The 19,482-nt window shown below is 37.8% G+C and overlaps 1 protein-coding gene across 1 annotated transcript in view; it reads right to left on the bottom strand.

Annotated features, from left to right (window-relative positions):
- The window catches only part of BTBD8 (BTB domain containing 8), a 36,077-nt gene extending 16,595 nt beyond the window's left edge, over positions 1 to 19,482 (bottom strand). Inside the window, exons 1-9 of the mRNA XM_030278606.4 lie at positions 19,239 to 19,482; positions 19,002 to 19,163; positions 11,928 to 12,178; positions 10,974 to 11,091; positions 7,920 to 8,009; positions 5,744 to 5,824; positions 4,633 to 4,729; positions 3,922 to 4,010; positions 3,621 to 3,723 (exon numbers count right to left, since the gene is read on the bottom strand). Coding sequence (XP_030134466.4) covers positions 3,621 to 3,723; positions 3,922 to 4,010; positions 4,633 to 4,729; positions 5,744 to 5,824; positions 7,920 to 8,009; positions 10,974 to 11,091; positions 11,928 to 12,178; positions 19,002 to 19,163; positions 19,239 to 19,348 — 1,101 coding nt within the window. The 5' untranslated portion in view covers positions 19,349 to 19,482. The remainder of the gene's footprint in view (positions 1 to 3,620; positions 3,724 to 3,921; positions 4,011 to 4,632; positions 4,730 to 5,743; positions 5,825 to 7,919; positions 8,010 to 10,973; positions 11,092 to 11,927; positions 12,179 to 19,001; positions 19,164 to 19,238) is intronic.

Here is a 19,482-nt window from a genome sequence, read left to right as displayed (position 1 = left end):
TAGATCATTGAAAGATGTAATAAATTCTTGAATAAAACTGCTGAGTTGGGGTTTTAGGTGAGTGTGGATGGCCTAGCATTCAGGCTACAGAAAAAACTTTTTCGTAATTATGAATCCTTTTGCTTTATTTAAAGGAGTTAGGCAACAAATATTTGTCTTCCCAGATAGAGTTTTAGCTGAACTCACCCTCTTTTTTGTCTGAGTTTCTCAAAGAAATGTAACTTTTATGTTTCTAGTTACATTTCAACATGCAGACAGATGTTAATATTTATTATCCTGGTCTGTGTCTTTGGTTCTTTCATGCATTGCATCAGCACAGTACCTGAGGGCAACTTTACTGGCTAACACATTACTTGAAAAGAACTTGGAATTTATGGTTATCCACATTAGAATAGCCTGAAAGCTCTATTCATTGTGACCTAGCAGGACACTGATAAATTATGCAGTAACACTTGAAAAAGCAACAATTCAGATAAATATTTGACACAAAAAACCCATCCTGCAAATTCAGATCACAATCACATTTGTCTTATGAAAGTTAGCAAGGAGTACCTTCTTTGTGCATATTATAGTTAAAAGATAAAATCTAACCATCCATTATTAAAATATATTTTAAAAATCATTTTACTAATCTCTAGGCAAACTCAGTTTGTTCTCTGCAGATCACATAAATTAAGAATTACATATATGCTCATGGTTTGATTTTGCTCCCACTGGACTCAATTACAACCTTTTTGAATTGTCTCAAATTCAACCACTGCTCAAAAGGCAATAGGCATTTACTCCCATTAGACACTTCCTGTGAAATATAAAATGCCTTCATTGACTTCTAATTAAATCAGCACTTTGTAGAAGTGTTTCTAACTGAATTTTACTTCTTTTATTGTACTTTTTTCCTAACCATTTTAAAGTGGAGTCCACTTATCTAAAAACCCTGTAATTTTCTCTCATGAAGATGAGAAAGTGCTTTAAATGATACTCCCATTTTAACGTTTCTGTGTTCATCATTGTGGTTTTCCAGGGATTTTCCATCAACAATCTCTTTTTCTTTGCATCTTTTTTTTCCTCTAAAGAGCTGTCGCATTAACTAGGTTTTACATTTCCAGCATCAGTACATTAAAGGATCAGCAGAGTTATACTGTTTAACTGGGTCTAAATGTTTAAAGTTTTACAGAAGAGAACTCTAGCAGCAGAGAAAAAGGACTGTAAATCATACAGTAGCAAAATTAATGTCAAACCCTTTCTTTTTCATTCCTCAAGCAGGCTTAAAGCATTTTTGCAGATTGTGAAAAACTCCCCTGGGAATTCCACAAGTTTTTGGAATGGGTATCTTAAATGCTGTAATGAATGCTCATCAGAACCATTCTCTGGGCAGAAGAGGCTTAAGCTTTATTATTTTTGTAACGCTAGATGCTTTCAAGACTTCAGTCCATAAAATACCAGTGAATCTTGCAAAGACACACCAACACAAATTTTGAATCATTAATATGGGAACTAAAACCCACTTCATCCAAGCTGCAAAAAACCTTTCAGCAAAGCTGGGTACACAAAGGGGGCAGTACCACGTACCACAGTGCCATGGCTGTTCTGCAAATGCTGGCAAGGCAGCACATGTATTCCCACACAAACTGTACCACAGCATCTTCATTGACTAGAATAAGCAGAGGGGAAGGAGGGCCTTTACCTTTCAGCTGTCCTAATAATGTTGCACAAGGGCCTAGAGAAGAACCTAGAACTGTGTCTACATGTGCTCATAGCTGCAGTACACACCCGAGTTAGTTTGGAGTTGGAGGTGGGCGGTGGTTTAATTATGAACAGCTGTAGATCAGAATGAACTGATCTGTATCTGAAAATGTTATTTAAAACTTCTCAAATTTTATACTATGTATGAAACACATTGCTATATGTATATTCTAGGAACAGCTCGGTATGCTGATATAATACAGTGACAGAGCACCCAGCATCTTGAGTTACTAGACATAGTCTTGAGGTATTATAGCTGCCATCTTTATTCTGTTAGATTCATGCATTGTGGTAAAACTGTTCAGGTTTTATAACTGTGGATATTCTCAAGTTTCTCTTGATCACAGATTCACAGCAGTGTTGGAAGGATACCCTCACAGATCATAAGTCCAACTCCTGGCCCTGCACAGCACCACCCCAAGAGTCACACCCTATGCCTGAGAGCTTTGTCCAAACACTTCTTGAGCTCTGCCAGGCTGGTGCTGTGACCACTGTCCTGGGGAGCCTGTTCCAGTGCCCAACCACTCTCTGGGGGAAGAACCTTTACCTAATATCCAACCTAAAGGCACATAGCTCTGAAATCTGTCATTTTTCAGGCTTTCACCTGAATATGCAGTTGCAGCTGCTATTCCTAGCTGACATGCTGGCCTCAGCACTTTTAAGTACTTCATCACAGAAGTCCTGAAAAAAACAGTCCCAAGAAGGCTTCACAGACCTTTCAGCAGGGGTAGTTCTTGGCTAGAACCAGCGCACAGCCACACCGGAGCCATTTAGTTTGGGTAACACAGATACGGGGACAAGGATTTCAGCATGAGATATATGAGATGTCACATATTTTGTTGTTGCGTATGTGAGAGAACCAAAATCATGCTGTGAATGTTACCTGAGTTAATTAGATGACATTTTGTCTGTGACAATCCACATTTCAGTTACATACATAGACAGTCATGTTTGGCAGCAGCTCTACAGATTTACCTTAATTTCTACATACTTCTCATATATCTGTTACAAGTCAGTGTATTTACAGGCTGAGTACTTGACCAAATTTCTGTCAACAGGTCTAGTTCAAATCAGTTACCTTAAATAAGCTCTAAGCATAGTTTAATACAGAAATACAATCAGAAAATACTTAAACTTAGGCAGGTCTAAATTGGAACAATGTAAGTAAGTGCTACAAAAAATGAAAGCTGAGCTTTAGGCGGGACCCGTGTAGTACTGTTATCTGAGAAGTAAAAGATATAGATACTATACTGCTACTTTATTTTTGTAAAGTCAGCCTGCCTGTAAACAAATAGCTTGTGATCCCTGATAGCCAGCAACCACCTGAGGTCTGAAAAAGAAAGAAGTCAATGTCTTCCAAATTGGAATACAGGTAAAGATGAAAAGGCAGTCAAAAATGAGGTATGCCACCATGTAACACAGAAATTGATACAGTGATTTCCTGTTTCTCCCTATCCAAATACATAATCAGAGAATGATAGGATGGCCTGGGTTGAAAGGGTCCTTAGAGATCCTCTAATCCCAGCCTCCTGCCTACAGCCTACACTTTCCACTAGACCAGGTTTTTCAGAGCCCCATCCGATCTGGCCTTGAACATTTCCATAATGTTGCATTGTGATGTCACAGTTGTGTTTCATAAACATATTTTCTATTATTATGGTGGAATTGGGTGTGATAATTACTAGACTGTGTGTCATGAAGCATAACAATGACATTTCACATCAAAATAGTTTCTAAAATTGTTATTCTAACTTTTACATAGTATAAATGTACTACAGATTTAAGAAACTATATTTATTATCTCTTAAATTACATTGTACAGATAAATAAGGAAAAAATTTACATTGCTCTATTTTTCTACAAAGCACACTACTTACCAAAGAGTTAATCAACATAACAAAACAATTGTTCTGAAGTTCAGTAGGTAAATTGGCAAAGCTTTTCTCTGAAAAACATCTTGCAAAATGTTTTCCTACCCATCTGTTGAAAAGAGAGCCATTCTTAGGTAAGGAAGATGAAAAATGTTCTATCTTCACTTGTTAGCATAAGTGATACCTCTAAAGTATTGTGAAGAAAAAACGTTTAAAATGTAAATGTTACATATGCCAAAATAAACCCATCTTGCAATATAAAATAATTTCAACAGAAAGCAGATAAAAACTATTTTATTTTACTTACTTCATGCAAGCAGCATATAGGTTTTCCACTCCCAATGAATGGGCAATAGCCATGCACTCTAGTACAGGTTGCTGTTTGCCAGGAACAGGCTGGAGTTGTGAGAAAATTATCACAATTATTGTACATTTGATTTACAGAAACTATAAAAAAATACAAAATCTTCAGTTCAAAGATCATAAGGAATGTCAGCTGCCATGGTATTTAAGATTTTTTGCCTTTATGCATCATCTATTTCCACATGTCAGTAAAGCAGGATTCAGCCTCATGAGCCTAATGCATGGAAATGCTCAATTCTAAGCAGATGTTTGTTTTTAAACCAATTTTAATTGAACAGATTTTTTTTTCTAAATATATGCCCATGAAACAAGATATACAAATATAGAGCACTTCCACATGCCCACCAAGAAGAGTTACATTTACAATAGCACATATTAAACTATACTGAGTGTAATTTAATACACTGAATTAATCATGTAGAATACTGTTTTTAATCAGCTGGGGTTTCCAAGTGTCTATAAATAGCTGATGATATCACAAGTCTTACTCCCCCCATCTATTCCAGATTCACACCTGAGAACAGGGACTGGTGACTTCAGCCAACACCTTGATCACAGAGTTCCTACATACCTTGTCACTGTGATTTAGTGTTAAGTAACAGATTTGAAATTCTCAGGCTCTGTAGCTCACCAAGTAGCATGAGAAGTGACATACCTTTTGGAAGAAATTGCAGTAATCTCTTTTCAAAATGTAGATAGCTACTTCTTTTAGTCCATCCAGTCCATACATGTCTGCAATGCCCAACATGTGACTGAAGAGAAAGCAGTAGTGACAGGAATCAAAAAATCCTTGTGATATGTGCATTTTCCTTACAGGACAATTTACATGCTACCTTTATCCCTTGATTCAGTCAGAACTTACTGCAGAAAGAGACTGATAACCAAGTGTGATACTTGCCAAAGAAAAATCTTCAAAGCAGAAACATATATGGATCTAATAATAATCTCCAGCTATTGAGTTCAGCCTGTATAAAAACAGTCTCTAGCTGAGAACTGTTTGGAAGACTCTCAGTTTCTCTATTTTAAGGATAGCAAATGAAAAAAGTATTTGTGCCAGCAGAGTTCTGGAATTTTGTAGGGTTTTTCCCAAAGATTACATAAAATGTTATTGATGACATTCTTAAAAAGCAGAGTGAGCAAACTATTAATTATTTTATATAATAATCAATGTCATAATTTAATTTTATATCTCAATTAATTAGCTAAACATCAGTATTGAGACAGATTATAAACAATTCCATATTTTTTGGAAATGGTAGCATTTTAAGTGGCATAACCTAATATATAAATAGTTTTAGAGAATAATTCACAAATTTCAGAATTTACTTCACTAATACAGGATTATGTTTAAAACTGTGATTAAAAACTATCCCAGAACAAAATGCCAACATTTACATTTGGTTCCTATATATCATCTTTCATGGATCTAAGACTAACTATTTTGCTTTTTCATCCCCTTGAGTGATTATTCAAAAATAAATTAAAAATATGAACTGTTACATACTATCACATACTGTATATATTAGTCTGAAAACTAAAGGGGAGATACAGGCCAATTGGGATTTATTTTGGTATAAAACATCATCCGGTTTTTCACTCTCCTCATAGGGTATTCTAAAACCAGCTGGCACACCTTTTCCAGTAGCTGTCAAATAGATAAGATTTGTTCAACAGCTCTTTTGAGTCTTCCTTTTGACTTTTAACTGAGAAAATACAGAGCAAGCAAACGAGCACAAACTAAAATTAAGAAAAAAATTGATATATACCCAGCATCAACTTCATCTGGGAAGTCCAGAATAGCTCCATATATAAAATGCAAGACAACATTCATTTCTGCATGGCTTATACTGCAAAATAGAATGAAAAAATACACATAAAGACATGCCCATAATAAAATGAATCACATTTCTTAGCCAAAGGAAGTTGGTAAAAAAGCTGATACGTCATCCAGCTGCTCTGTGAATGGAAGGCGAAAGATCTGATAAAATTAAAACAATAAAAATTTGCAATGCAGAAATATCTAAATAGACTACATTTGGGGTGAATTTAGCTACTCAATGGATTTGCTGAAACTTTTTGACACTTTAGATCTTTAAAAATAAGTAATAAGCAGACTCACTAATATTATTTACACTGATAAAATAGAAGAAGGATTTTTTCATCATTGCCAAGCTCTTTACCAGCAATAGGTCAGCTATTAAGTAACTATATATTTTTAAATTGTTTTATATAATTATTCCGAGTCTTTATTTTATGATATATTTTTGTTCGTACAACACAAAAATAGATATTTAGAAGTTTTATTACAATGCTAAGTAGAAATATTACTCAGAATATTTAGTCTTTATTCAGATTAAGAAAGCTGGCAGGCCTATACAGCAGTGTTTGCATCCTTTCACAGTCCCAGCATCTCAATGCAGAAAGGCACAGAAAGCCTCAGTGGTGGACATGATCCGAACAACACTTTCTTGTACTTGTGCACATATATTTTTGTATGCAATCTTCAGGACCCACAAGTCCTGTGTGCATGAGTATAAATGGAATATTCATGCAGAACTAAGACCCTTTAAAACGTCAGACATGTTTAAGCAATTGACATTGATGAATAAAAGCAAAAGGAAAAAACCCAGCAATATGCAAAGAAACAAAATCAGCACAGCTGTCTCCCTGTATAGCAGCACACACAACAGCCATAAAGTCAGCAAGGAGGAGTTTCCCCACAGTCTTGACAGCTGTTACCTTAAGCAGGATTTTCATTATTTCAGAGTAAGCCATATGTACTTCATTTATAAGTGCTGTAGAAAACAGCACAGAAACCAGCACTAAGCAGAAAAGTGAACTGGAAAAGGCAAAATTATGCATATGACTCATAATAACAGAAATTATGAGACATTGGCATGAGAATAGTCTCATATAAGGATTCAGTACTTCTCAGGAGAATGCCTCTACTGAAAAATAAGGATGAAATTTGTTAACCACAGAGAAATCAATTACAGAGAGAGAAGTGTAAACACCAGAGTAATTGGTGACTGTCAGCCTCTAAAATACTGTAAAAAAAAAAAGAATAAATTAAATTGCAAATATATTGTTCTATAAGGATTTGGAAGTTATAACCAAATCAACAGATAACGTTTCTGATTTGGCAGCAGCATTATTACACTAACAGGAAACTAAAACGAACATTTAAGAAAGTATCACTTGGCCAAGATATTTTGTATTAACACAAAGCAGTTACATTTTGCAGGTACACAGTTCTTTCTGAAGGAAACGGAATTGGCCAACATCATAACTGAAAAAAAAGCTAACATGTACATGGATCAGTACTCCTTTGCTTTTAAAGGAAATTGAATGTATTTCAATAGAGTTTTCTGATACTGAAAAGAACTAACCTGGCAGTCCCCAGCTTATCTATGAAGTCTTAAGTATTCATCCTACAGTGACAGCTCCATTATTCTCACACAGAAAGCCATGGTGAACAAGCCCACTAGATAAAATTGCCTTAGTATATGCTGCTGAAATATCATAATTAAACACTATTTAGGAAATGTTATTTATCTTTATATTGTAATTTTCATACTTATTTATACAATAAGTACATTTACATTGTTCAGACAGTCACAGTATTTTTATGACATGTACAACAAGAAGTGAAAGAATTCTCAAGTATATTGTGAATATTAAAACATATTCTACACAAAAGGATTAGTGCCCTTTTGTTGATGAAAAAGACTTTTTTGAATCATCTGACAATATTAACAAATACACTAGACACAGAGTTTCATCCAGAAGTCAAAACAGTACTCAGGAAATGTATCAGGCTGGAGAAAAGTGTCAAGGCATATTAATCTTCAGCGCTCTGTACACAGCACAGTTGTTACATATTTGCAGCAATTGTAAATTGCCTACCTTTGCTCCCACACGACTTGCAGAGATGACACTTACCCTTGAAGAGTGATGTGCTCTTGAGAGCTCTCAGCCCAACTTCCACTCAGCATAGCAGCAAAGTAACTAGATCTGGCACATAAAATGGCCCTGAGAGAGAAAAAGTAAACATTATTCCACTACATACAAATATTCATGATGAGACTCTTTGATAACATTGACTTAAATCTTTGCCCTTTATGCATTAAGGTGTCAGCTGTGTGCTGCATGCCTTTTCTCCCAGTATGTTTGGAATTTCAAAATATGCTACAGAAAAAAACAAACGGTACTCTATAAATTTTTCAGTTAAAGCTTGTTTTTAGTATGACTTTGAGATTCACACAGAGGAAATCTATTACCACAAGCATCTTCCTTTTATATAAAATTTCACATTTATTTCTCCTGTTTTATTTACCAAATAAGACTAAATAACAGTTATTAAATAAATATTTTATACAGCCCCATTATAAATAATTATATCCTGAACATCTTAAATTCTACTTATATTACGAAATGTGCATTTATCAAAATCATAAGTGTGTAATGTCTTGTATTCAGAATTTGCTACTCACCACAAGTCAAACAAAACTTGGTATTAACACATGCTGGGACAATATGATGTATTTTTGCAACAAGAGCTATCAGCTACTTCTGTTTACACTTACTGCCCTTTTATATTTAAAAGGCATATAACTGGCCCATCCATCCATAAAAGAGAATAAAGAAACCCCAGAGCTGCAGTCTGTGTAGCTCAGTATCTCTACCAGTATCAGTCTTCAAAATATCAGGTAAGAAGACCTTTGCAACAGGACTCTTAAGGTGGAAGTACAGTGGCAGAGAGGAAGACAAGATAGTGGATGAAAACTGCTTTGTGATTTCAGTTTTCCAGATCCACACCAGTTATTGCATTAGCCTTTATGTATCTTGTCTGGCTTACTACAGCCACAGATAATATTCTCATACATAGAATTTTTTCATGACACTTTCTAAGCTTCCTATTATTTCTAAAATTAGCTTATGTCGTGTATTTCCTGTGGCAGAAAAAGCAAAACGTTATACCAGGCTTGAGAATCCTTTCTGTTACATGCATTTGTCTCTTAAAATGTTTCTGAGCACTCTCATTTTGTGTAGGAAGAAGCATGAAGAATGCTATTTATGGTCTCTTTTACAGTCATTTTATATTCTGTATTCTGTCATCTCTCCTCCCTCCTCCTGCTTCAGAAGTCTCAATACTTTAAATTAGAACCTTCTCGCACATTCCTCCTGTGAGTCATCCAGCAAAAATAATAACAACAAAGCTTTCACTGAACGTTTCCTATCTTAGTGAAATACGTCCACACGTAAATTAGTATTACATCCTTACCTGAAGTGTATGAAATTCGGGGTACACACACCATATTTTGTTTATAAGATACAATAACACAATATCATAGAGATATGGAATACACTTATCTCCATTTTTTTATTCCATTCCAAATAAATTTTAGTAATGAACAGTGATCAGTCAAGTTCAAGGGCATAGTTAGAGTGGGTATTTCAGAGACTCATTTTAAATAAGACAGGTACTCAGCAGAATATGCAGTACCTAAATTTAAATTTTATCAGCATATATTTATAAAATACATGGAGATACCAAATTATTTTGAAATAAATTTATCTGTGCTTTCCTACAGTGATGGGGTTAGTGCCAGTTTTAGTACCAACCAAATCTGATTTGCTTCATGCAGAGCTCTGTAAAAATGCAACACTAGGAAGACCTAAACCAGCAACACTAAAGTCTATTGGAAGCCCACAGGACTTCATGAGAAAGTAAGGAATATTGACACAAGTGGGAGACTGGGGGCCTAGCCTGTCTCCTGTTTGAGAACTTAACAAAAAAACCCCTTAGAGTAAGTAAAGCATTCTAGTTCTTTCATCACAATGATACTCAAAGTTCCATTGCCCATATTAGCTCCTACTGTTCACATGACCCAGGGCTAAAACGAGCTCAAGTCCTGCGCCTGTTTCAGAACATCCTTGTTTTCTCTATGATTTACTGCCGTATCTTTTGATGCTAGTTAAACTAGATACATAGCCTCAGGCAGCAAGTGGCCTAAATTAAAGAAGCTCTGCTGATAGAAGCTCTTTGTTGCACTATTTTTCCTGCAGTAAAGCATTTGTTTCTCAAACTTACGTATCTGAGAACATATAATGTAGACCAGAAGAAACAAACATTCCTTACTACACTTAATTCTGAAAATGTAGCATATATCCAAATACCACATAATTATAATATACCTTCTCTAAAGATACTGTAATGTCAGTAACAAACTGCCCCCCCCCCCCCCCGTTTTGTGTTGAGAAAGTACTAGAAGTAATGGAGGGTTTTTATACTCCCTCTAAGTTACTTAATATACTCAAAGGGAACAAAATACAGGCTGTCTAGTTTGCTATCTCAAGTGCAAACACTTAAATCAAAGGTACAAGGAATGGTGCTGACACCTTAATTTGCTTTCCCAAGCCACAGGAGTACAATAAGCCAAAGTTCTTAAATGGTCTTGGACTTTTGATCTAGGAAAGGCTCCTGACAATCTTTACATCTATAAAACTGAAGTAATGAAAGTAAAAACAGATTTTGTACACACAGATTTTGCAGAGCTGAAACAAAAATTACTACTCCAGAAATTTTCTGCCTATATGGAAGTTTTATTCAGCATTAATAACTGAATAGTTTATTAGTAGATTTTTGCTTTCTTTACAGATCACAGATTTTCAAATTATTTTATATTTCATACATATATATATAGAGGAAAAAAGTCTCCAAGTATTTCCATGAGTATATACTCAATATATGAGATTACAGTGGCAATCTTAGAAGTGCTAAAAGCACAGTTGTTTTCAAAATAGTTGCTGTTGATGATGTATTATATCCATTAGTATCAAAGTACAGTCGCTCCACACATAAGTCCTAAAAACTGTAACAGTTCACAGCTAGAGACCAGCACCAGCAATAACTTCCTACAGATAACAGTAACAGCAGCATTTTATACCAGATGTTATTGATTGAAAAACTTTTTACTATAAATACTTATGTACCTGTGAGCTTGAAAATGTTTGCCTTCTACGCAAATATTAATATCTGGACAACAGCACTTCTTGTAGAGCATCAATAAGTCTTCTCCTAACACAGATGCGGTTTCTACTTTGGAATGACCTGCATATAGGGGAAAAAGCTGTTTTCACTTTGTCAGGCGTACAAGAGACTATTGACAGTGCACAGACAAAATATTTGAAAAGAATCTGGCATAATTAAATTTTTTATTATTACATATTCAAGCTAGAGTTTTCCTTGAAAAGGTTTCCAAACATGGCCTTTTACTTCTTATTTTGACTTACCAGAAACTTGACCAATGTTCCCTATTTGGTATCTACAGAAGTGCTACAGTTACTCTTTGCCAGTTTGTTCTTTTCTGCTCTGAAGAAGAGCAGCCCCTGAGGAAGTCTGGGGGCATGCAGTGCCACAGGTCTCACCTGAACAGATGTGCTGCTTGAGCCCGTGTCACTGACACAGCTGTAGCAGCCAGCACCTCTGGGGAAGATGCAGTTAAACACTTGTATGATTTCATTCAGAGCTGTAGTATGGAAGATTCTGAAAGGTTCCAGAGCCCTCCTAAAACAACAGTGGAACCAGTGCAATTTGCTAGGAAAGGAAAACAAGGGAGATACTCTGCTGTGTGGAAGTCCTACATGGTGAAGAGGGGAGCTCACTGTATTCCAGGGAAAAGACAGGACATGGTGATGACCACACCTGATGCCTGGCAGCTCCAGATTTATTACACCACACTTTGGCTGGGAACTGTGCCTGCCTAACTTCTGCAGCAATTAATTTCTTTTAAGTGTGAGATAATGAGGTGGGCCATAGAAAAGAATATCCATGACAGCTGTGCTGTAACAATAGTTTTAATTTTGCCTGCATTTTTACAGCTGTAGGAATATTTGAACAATTATTTAAAAGACAAAAAGAGAGAAAAAGTGTAATTCCAAACTTACCTGCAGCATCTTTGTTGCTTTCTGTATCAATGACTGTTTCTGGAATTTCTTCCTCAATGCCAGGCAAACAAACAACTCCTTTCTGCACAGCTCCACTTGGAGTACTCTGGTCAACTGGTGTTCTTTTGCTTTGTCCAAGACAATGTACATTTTTTTGAGCATTCTGAAGAGTAGTATTGTTGCTTTCTTGTATTTTCCTCATAAACAGCTCCTCAATTTCTTTAAGATTTATATCAGATGAATACAGAATCCTAGAAGGTAACACTAATTTTTACTCTCATTTTTCAATTAAAGAAAACAAAAAATTACTTAGTTTTCTAGCAAAATTTATGACCAGAAAACAAAGTGTTGGACTCTCTGGTGCTTAAAAAACCCAACCTTTTAAAAAATGTATCTCTGGAAAACTTATTTCTGCAAATGCTTGAAAAGCATAAACAAGCACCACAAAATATCAAAACCTTCTAACATCAAGATTACAGTAAAAAATCATAAAAATTGTATAGATATATAAATGAATTGGAGAAATAAATTTTAATTTCAAAGGAAGCACTTAAAGCACAAAAATGTGCAGTTAAGATTACCCAAGAATTTTCACTTTGCCTATCTAGTAATTCCAGCTTCCCACTTGCCCATCTGTTTCACCAGCTTATTTTTGGCTCAGGATCTGGAAAGGCTAACAAAGCCTGCAGTCTGTGACTGCAAAGATCTCACATTTTTAGAAACACACTGCACTCCAGCACAGACAACATGTTTGATCCTTGGTTTCATACCATCTAGATGAAGTTAACAAAGTTTAACAGAAGAGCTACAGTTCCTTTGGATGTAGCAGAAATACTCAGAGATCTGAGTATTTCTCCCTCCACGGCAGAGAGGCTTTTTGTTAATACTCAGAGAACAGTAATTTGAGTGTGTTATTTGAACGCTGTACTCTAATGGGACAGAGAAAACATAAAAAGAAACCATTTTCCTTCTTGAGTCCTCTATTTAAAGGATTGAGATAGGTACAATTTTTTTTTGTCTATGTGATACAGATCCCCATCAGGAGAGAAGAAGAAGAAACAAGAATATATGGAATAAGAAGGTTAATATTTTTGTTAAATTTTGAAAGCAAGCACCAGGAAAGGATGCAACAGGAACAATAAGATTTCACATGGAAAGAGTAAGATCAGTGGATCCTTTTCACATGTGATTTTAAGGTTGTTGGGTATGTGTGTGCTTTCAGAACTCCTAACCTATGAGCTGACCATCTATTGCTTTTGATATTTAAAGTGCTTTCCAACCTACCATAATAATAGCATGAGGGAAAGACAAGTCAAACCATGCCATACTACCAAGAATAGGAGCAAAAGTTGTTTGATGGAGCAGGGAGACTTTGCAATTCTTTAGAAAATTCAAGACCACAAGCTCCACACATTCTTCTTCCCCATTCACTGTGCTGCACAGTAGGTAACATCGGTGTTTTACAGCTCTAAAGCAGTAGGAATCACAAATAGAAATTCAGAGTAGAAACCCAGTTAAAGCTAGAGAATTCAAAATTTCCAGAAATTGAAAAATTTACAGAAGTATTCTGAAGTTTTGTCTTCAAGTTTTTTGTCCACACTAGACCTTCCAAGAACTGTCACTTAAAGTCACACAGACAATGCCAGTACTAGGAAAAAAAAATTCAATAATTCACACTTTATCCCTCCATCTTCACCAGATGTAAGCTAATACCACAATTACTCAAGTCCACTGGTCACATACTGAATATAAAAACTGCTGGAAGAGTTTGTTGAAAAAAAAAAAAATTGCCATCGAACACGTTAGGCTAAATTTGCACTGGAACTTTTCTTATTCCCCTTTCTGTTGCTACAAAGCTTTTGCATATTTAACATGTAGACAGTACAAATTGACTTTGAGGGAGAAAGAAAACTAGCAGCAAGAGATAGAGTGTTTTAGCATAAATTAATTCTTTTAATATTCTTACTTTCTGCAGTAACTGAAAAACATCCATAGGGAATCTCATAAGCTAGGCAATGAAGCAACAATCTCCTGGGAATGCTCAGGGTAATTTCAGAGAATCTACACAAGAAACCTCAGGAATACAATTAATTTTGTTATCACAAGGCTTCAGTCAATAAAAATGGCATCCTTAATACAATTAGGAACTCAGTAAATAAAACAAATGAAGTGGCATTTTAAACCAGAACTAAGTAACTGGTTTCTGGATCTGAAAAGGTTAATTTTAAGTTTTTTCCTGCAAAAAGTCAAGAAACATTGACTCTTTCAATTAACCTTTAAAATCCAGTCACATTCCTGCATTTTATTACTTCCAGAAAATCAGTAGGTTATCTTAATATTAAGTTCTGCTGAATACAGACTGTAAATTTACTACTCTGAAAGACTCATGGGACACATCCATCATTTTGCTTCACAGACAGCAAAATGATTTTGGCATCTCTTTTAGAAATTTCCTTTTATCTCAGTAAATCCCATTAGATGTTTCCAGAATGTAAGATTCTGCAGTTTCTATAACCTGCTATAAAAAACTTTGCTTGGCAGTGTCCTGTATTTAACAGGCTCATTTCTAAAGCAGAGTGAAGTTTTCTAGACTGTCTCCTCCAGAGTATTGAATTGTGCTTTTCTGCATAATAAAAGTTAGGGAAATCTGGCATGGAGCTCAGATGGTTTAGTGATAATGTAAAATCATCTCTTCAAAGCAGTTGCTTTAAGAATCCAGGACCCTTACTGCAGAATTGTATTAGGAATAGTTTTTAAAAACTTTCCAAACCACTTGAGCAGGCATCATTCAATGTGCCATCCTAGTTTGGTTATGTAAAGAGCAGAAGACAACAATTCTGTAAAGTTATAGATCTCTCCTTTAAGTCAGATAGAGGTGTATCATCACAAGATGATCCTCAGAGCCTTCTCTTTTCCAGGCTGATGAACTCAAATTCTCTCAACTTGTCTTCATGGGAGAGGGGCTCCAGCCCTCTGACCAGCTTTGTTGCCCCTCTCTTGACTCATTCCAACAGGTGTTTCTTATGCTGGGGGCCCCAGGGCTGGATGAGCACTCCAGGCGGAGTCTCAGGAGAGTGGAGCAGAGGGGGCAGTCACCTCCAACCACCTGCTGGCCACGCTGCTTCAGATGCAGCCCAGGCTAGGGCTGGCTTTCTGGGCTGTGAGTGCACATTGCTGGCTCATGCTGAGCATCTTGTTAAGCAGCCACAACTCTTTGAGTGTGACCATCCAGCCAATCCCTTATCCCCCGAATGGTCCCTCTGCCAAACCCAAGCCTCTCAAGCTGAGAGACAAGGATGTCATAATAACCAGAGTAACAACAAGTATCTTCTGCACATGTGTGAAATACCATATTGTACAGTTTTACTTAAACAGCTACCACAATTAAATGCCAAAATGAAACCCAAATCTATTTACTTTATTAATAAAAATAAAACCAACATAGGAAGCCTCTGAACCACTACATACCCAGAATTTTAATGCGCCCACGTCTAGCAAACCCAACTGCAGCAAACAGTCTTGTGTAGTGCATTTAAATCTTGGTAGACTTGCAAAGCTAGGGCAGGGCATCTTCATTGTCTAAGTCAAGCATTTCATACACACAACTTCAACCTACCCTAGCCACTTAAGATTCTTCCATTTCCCTTTAGATTTGCTAATCCAGTGGAACTCTAACTGGAAATTGTATTTAAAGAAAAAAATATTCACAGCCATTCTATTTGGTGTAGCTCTTTTATGAAAACCTCACATGAAAGAGAATAGCATGCTGGAAATAGTGCTAATAGTTCTGTAGCGTTAGTATGATGCTGTGTAATTTTAACAGGTACACCACCTTATGGCTTGGTTTTTTTTCTCTGTACACAGAAAAGAATCTGATAGACATGAGCAACACTGAGTTTGCAAGAGGTGTGCTAGTGGCATATGAAATGGGAACAATGCTGTAGGGTGTCTTGTATTCATAGCAGTTACCATAGCTGAAGATTTTTTTATACAAAGGAAAGGTGTGCATAGACTCTAGAGAAAGAAGTTATTGTCATCGTGCTGTCTAGAGTTTACCTTCTAAAAGGTTTCTGCCTGCACTTGAGCGAGATGTAACATCCTTGTCCTGCCTGATACAGAATTCTACAAGCGCAACACGGTCGAAGGCTTGGCTGGTCTTTAAATCAACTGCTGGTATTGCAAACTAACCCTGTGGCAGTAACTGTCACAATGACAAATGTATTCCTTTGTATTTGATTGTATTTATTGCTTTTTAACTGGATCTCACTGTCATCAGGACCTTCTCTGTCCTTCCTTGCATCAGATCCTCTAATAGAATAATAACAGAATATTAATAGAATATAATTAATAGAATAATAATAGAAATATTGAGACAGTATCTAGATTTTTATTGCTAAAGCACTATTTTGTCCAACTGCAAGAGAAAATAAAAAGTAGTTTGCCTCTCAACAGGCAAGACAGTAATGATCTAGTGATTTGTGCCAGCCAGCCATCCTTCAGGGATGGCTAAGTTTCTCTTCTTGAGGCACACTGCAGAACCCTGCCTAGGCAGGCATCTCCAGCTATCAATGTACTTGCAACTGTTGACATTTTTCTAGTTGTTTCCTGAAGAATGACAGAAGGCTATTGGAGGGCAAAGTCAATATTAACTTCAGCGACAAACATAGCATACAGAGTGTCTACAATATGGATGCTGCACGTCTGGGGACCAGAAGTTTCTTCCTGGTGTGCTCAGATAAGTGCAAGTGTACAGAGGGAAACAGAGCACTGCTTAGTTGCTCATCTACTTCGTGCTGAGGCTATGCAGAAAGATCAGTATGAAGTTTACTGTGTCCTATCTCCTGCTCAGAAGAAGAGGGAAGAGGAGCTACCACAGCCTTCAGCACACAAGTGACACATAGCCCACTTCATCTCTCCTGATGAAGAGACAGAGGCCCACAGGAAGTGTGCCTCACTGAGAGGGAGGCCAGATATAGCTCGTGAGAAAATAATCCCCAAATCCCCATGGAAAGATAAGTTTTACTTGGGAAAATAAAAGCAAAGTTGAATACAAACAGGAAAAGGAATGAGATTTTGTTATAGCTTTGATGAACTTTGTAATACTATTACTAGTATTCTGCTTCTCCATATATACAAGAAACCAGAACTTCTGTAGAAGACAAAAGCTCTCAGGAGCTCAGCTGCAGATAGAGGTCTCTGCTACAACTCATCATGGCAGTTTATATGCTCCAAGAACTAGGCTGGCTTCCAGTAAAACTAAAGCTCTAATTTAAGGCACTGTTGTGCACTTAAAAAGATCGAATTAATTTGTGTCTTAACAATAAGAAACCACTGAGATTCAACAGCCACTGATACTACTTGATCATCTGAACAATGGATTAGGCTTTTTCAAGCAGTCCTTTCTTTGGTCCAAATGAGTTCAAACTTCAGTGCACTCTGTAAGCATGAATCCCCACAGAATGTGCTGGGTTAGAGAGGACTCAAACGGTGAAGTATCAAACAGCACCGAAAACTAAGTTAAGAGAAAGCAATTATCTTGTAAAGCACGTTTCATACACAGCTTAGAACATATGGGGAGGTTCATCTGAAGATTCTAAACTCTAAACTGTGAAAAGACAAAAGGTTTACAATTAGTTGAGCTGAGGTTAAAGGTGTCTTCCAACACCATGCATTTTGGAGAACATGCAGAACTTCAGGCATCATTTCTTGCCTTACAGCAAACCCAGACAAAACTGAAAGCAAGTATCAGTAACATATTTAGTGCTTACCATTAGGAATACAAACCCCTGATATAACAGTATAAAAATAATTATTCAGAATAATAGTTTAAAAATTAATTTGATTAAAAGAAAATTTCATTATCATACTTCTCCATTAAATTCTTCTGTAACACCACTTTGATGAATGTGAAAGAAATGATATCACAGTAACAATGAAATCAGGAAAAATACAAGACAAAGCCAATGCTGTTTTGTTTCTTGCCACTTGTTTTGCTAATGCTCCTGCCAGGCTGTGGCAGTAACCCAACAAATGCCTGGTAATCAACCTGCTCCACTATAAGGATTCTATGTTTCAGATATTACTCTGGGCTCTCAAAGTTTTCTTTCATAATTGGGTTGTGTTTAAAGCACTAAAGTTTAAAACTGCAACTCTATCCTGTTGCTGTTGGCAACAATCTCAGGAGCCTGCAAGTACCAACATTTTCTAGGCACATCCTGAATTCATGCAAAGTCCCAGAATGATTTCTTTCTACCACTTTGCTCCCGGTGCAATCCTGGAAGTGCCGATTGGCTCTAACACCAACTCTTTTTTAGGTGGCAACACCAGAGCTTTGTAACAGAAAAGCAGTTCTTTGAAAAAAGGATTAGAGGAACTTAAAAGGTGGAGGATTGCAAAGTCTGGTTGCACTGGCCAACACCCCTCGTGTAACTCACCTAAGGTTTGGAGCAAGACATGAGAGATGTTGCATATGTGGCAACGGGAAAATAGCCAGCAGTGCAAAAACATGCTGGCCCTTGCACTAGTCCCTGGGAGCAGCCAGCCCACACACCTCCCTCTGGCATCCCAGTTTGCACCAAAGCTGTGCTTTGTTGGGCCTAGCCCATGCTTCACTAGGACTTGAGAGATGTGGTTTGAACTTAATGTATTTTCATCCAACTTGCTGAAGTTCTCTTAGATTCCTATATTCATAACTTTTTCAAATATGAGCTGCGAGTGGATTTTTATTTGCTGTTTTCATTAGGGAATCTTGCTAAAAAGGGTTTTTGTAGGCACAGACAATCTCAAAGGATTTTTGCTGCTTTTTTCTATTACAAGTCCTTTACATACCATAAAAAAAACACGCTAAAGTGGAGAGTACAGCCACGTGCCCTTCAGGAGAAGGGCAAAAGGCAGAGGGAAAGGAAGAAGTTACAGAAAAGTCCTCTGCAAACTCTGCAGGAAGGCTGGGAGGGTACTGCCTTGAATGGGAAAAGCTTTAAAACAGGTGCTGGCACTGGGAAAAGAAGAAGAGGCAGGACACAAGAGAGCTGATGCCGAGGCCAGCCCATCAATGCGCCGCGGCCGCGCACTCACCGCAGGAATTCCCGTAACTCCGCGGGTTCCAGCTGTAGCTGCCCCCCCGCCAGACGTTCGCAGAGCAGCGGCGCCCGCGCCAGCAGCACCGCCCGGTGCACCCGCACCTCCTCGTCGCCGACTTGGAAGGTCACGTCGGAGTGGGTCCCCTCCGCCAGCAGCCTGCGGGACGGCACCGTTACCGCGTGTCCCCGCCCGCCCGGAGCCGCCCCGGCTCGGCCGCCGCCCCGCGCCCACCTGTCGAGATCCTGCCGGAGCTGCTCGGCCAGCGCCTCCTTCAGCCGCCGCCGCTCCGCCGCCGCCGGGCCGGGGCCCTTCGGCGCTCCGCCGCCGCCGCAGCGCGCCATGTGCCGGCCGCCACTCCGCCCCGCGCCCGGCACGGCGACAGACAGCGGGGCGGGACTGGCGGTCGGTGCCTGGCGGCGGGGCCGCCCTCACGGACAGCACCGGGCCGGCGCTCGGCGCGCGGGCAGTAACCGGC

This window comes from Taeniopygia guttata, chromosome 8, assembly GCF_048771995.1.
Source record: "Taeniopygia guttata chromosome 8, bTaeGut7.mat, whole genome shotgun sequence".
In the NCBI taxonomy this organism is placed as follows: Eukaryota; Metazoa; Chordata; class Aves; order Passeriformes; family Estrildidae; genus Taeniopygia; species Taeniopygia guttata.
This window is presented reverse-complemented; position numbering and strand designations above follow the sequence as displayed.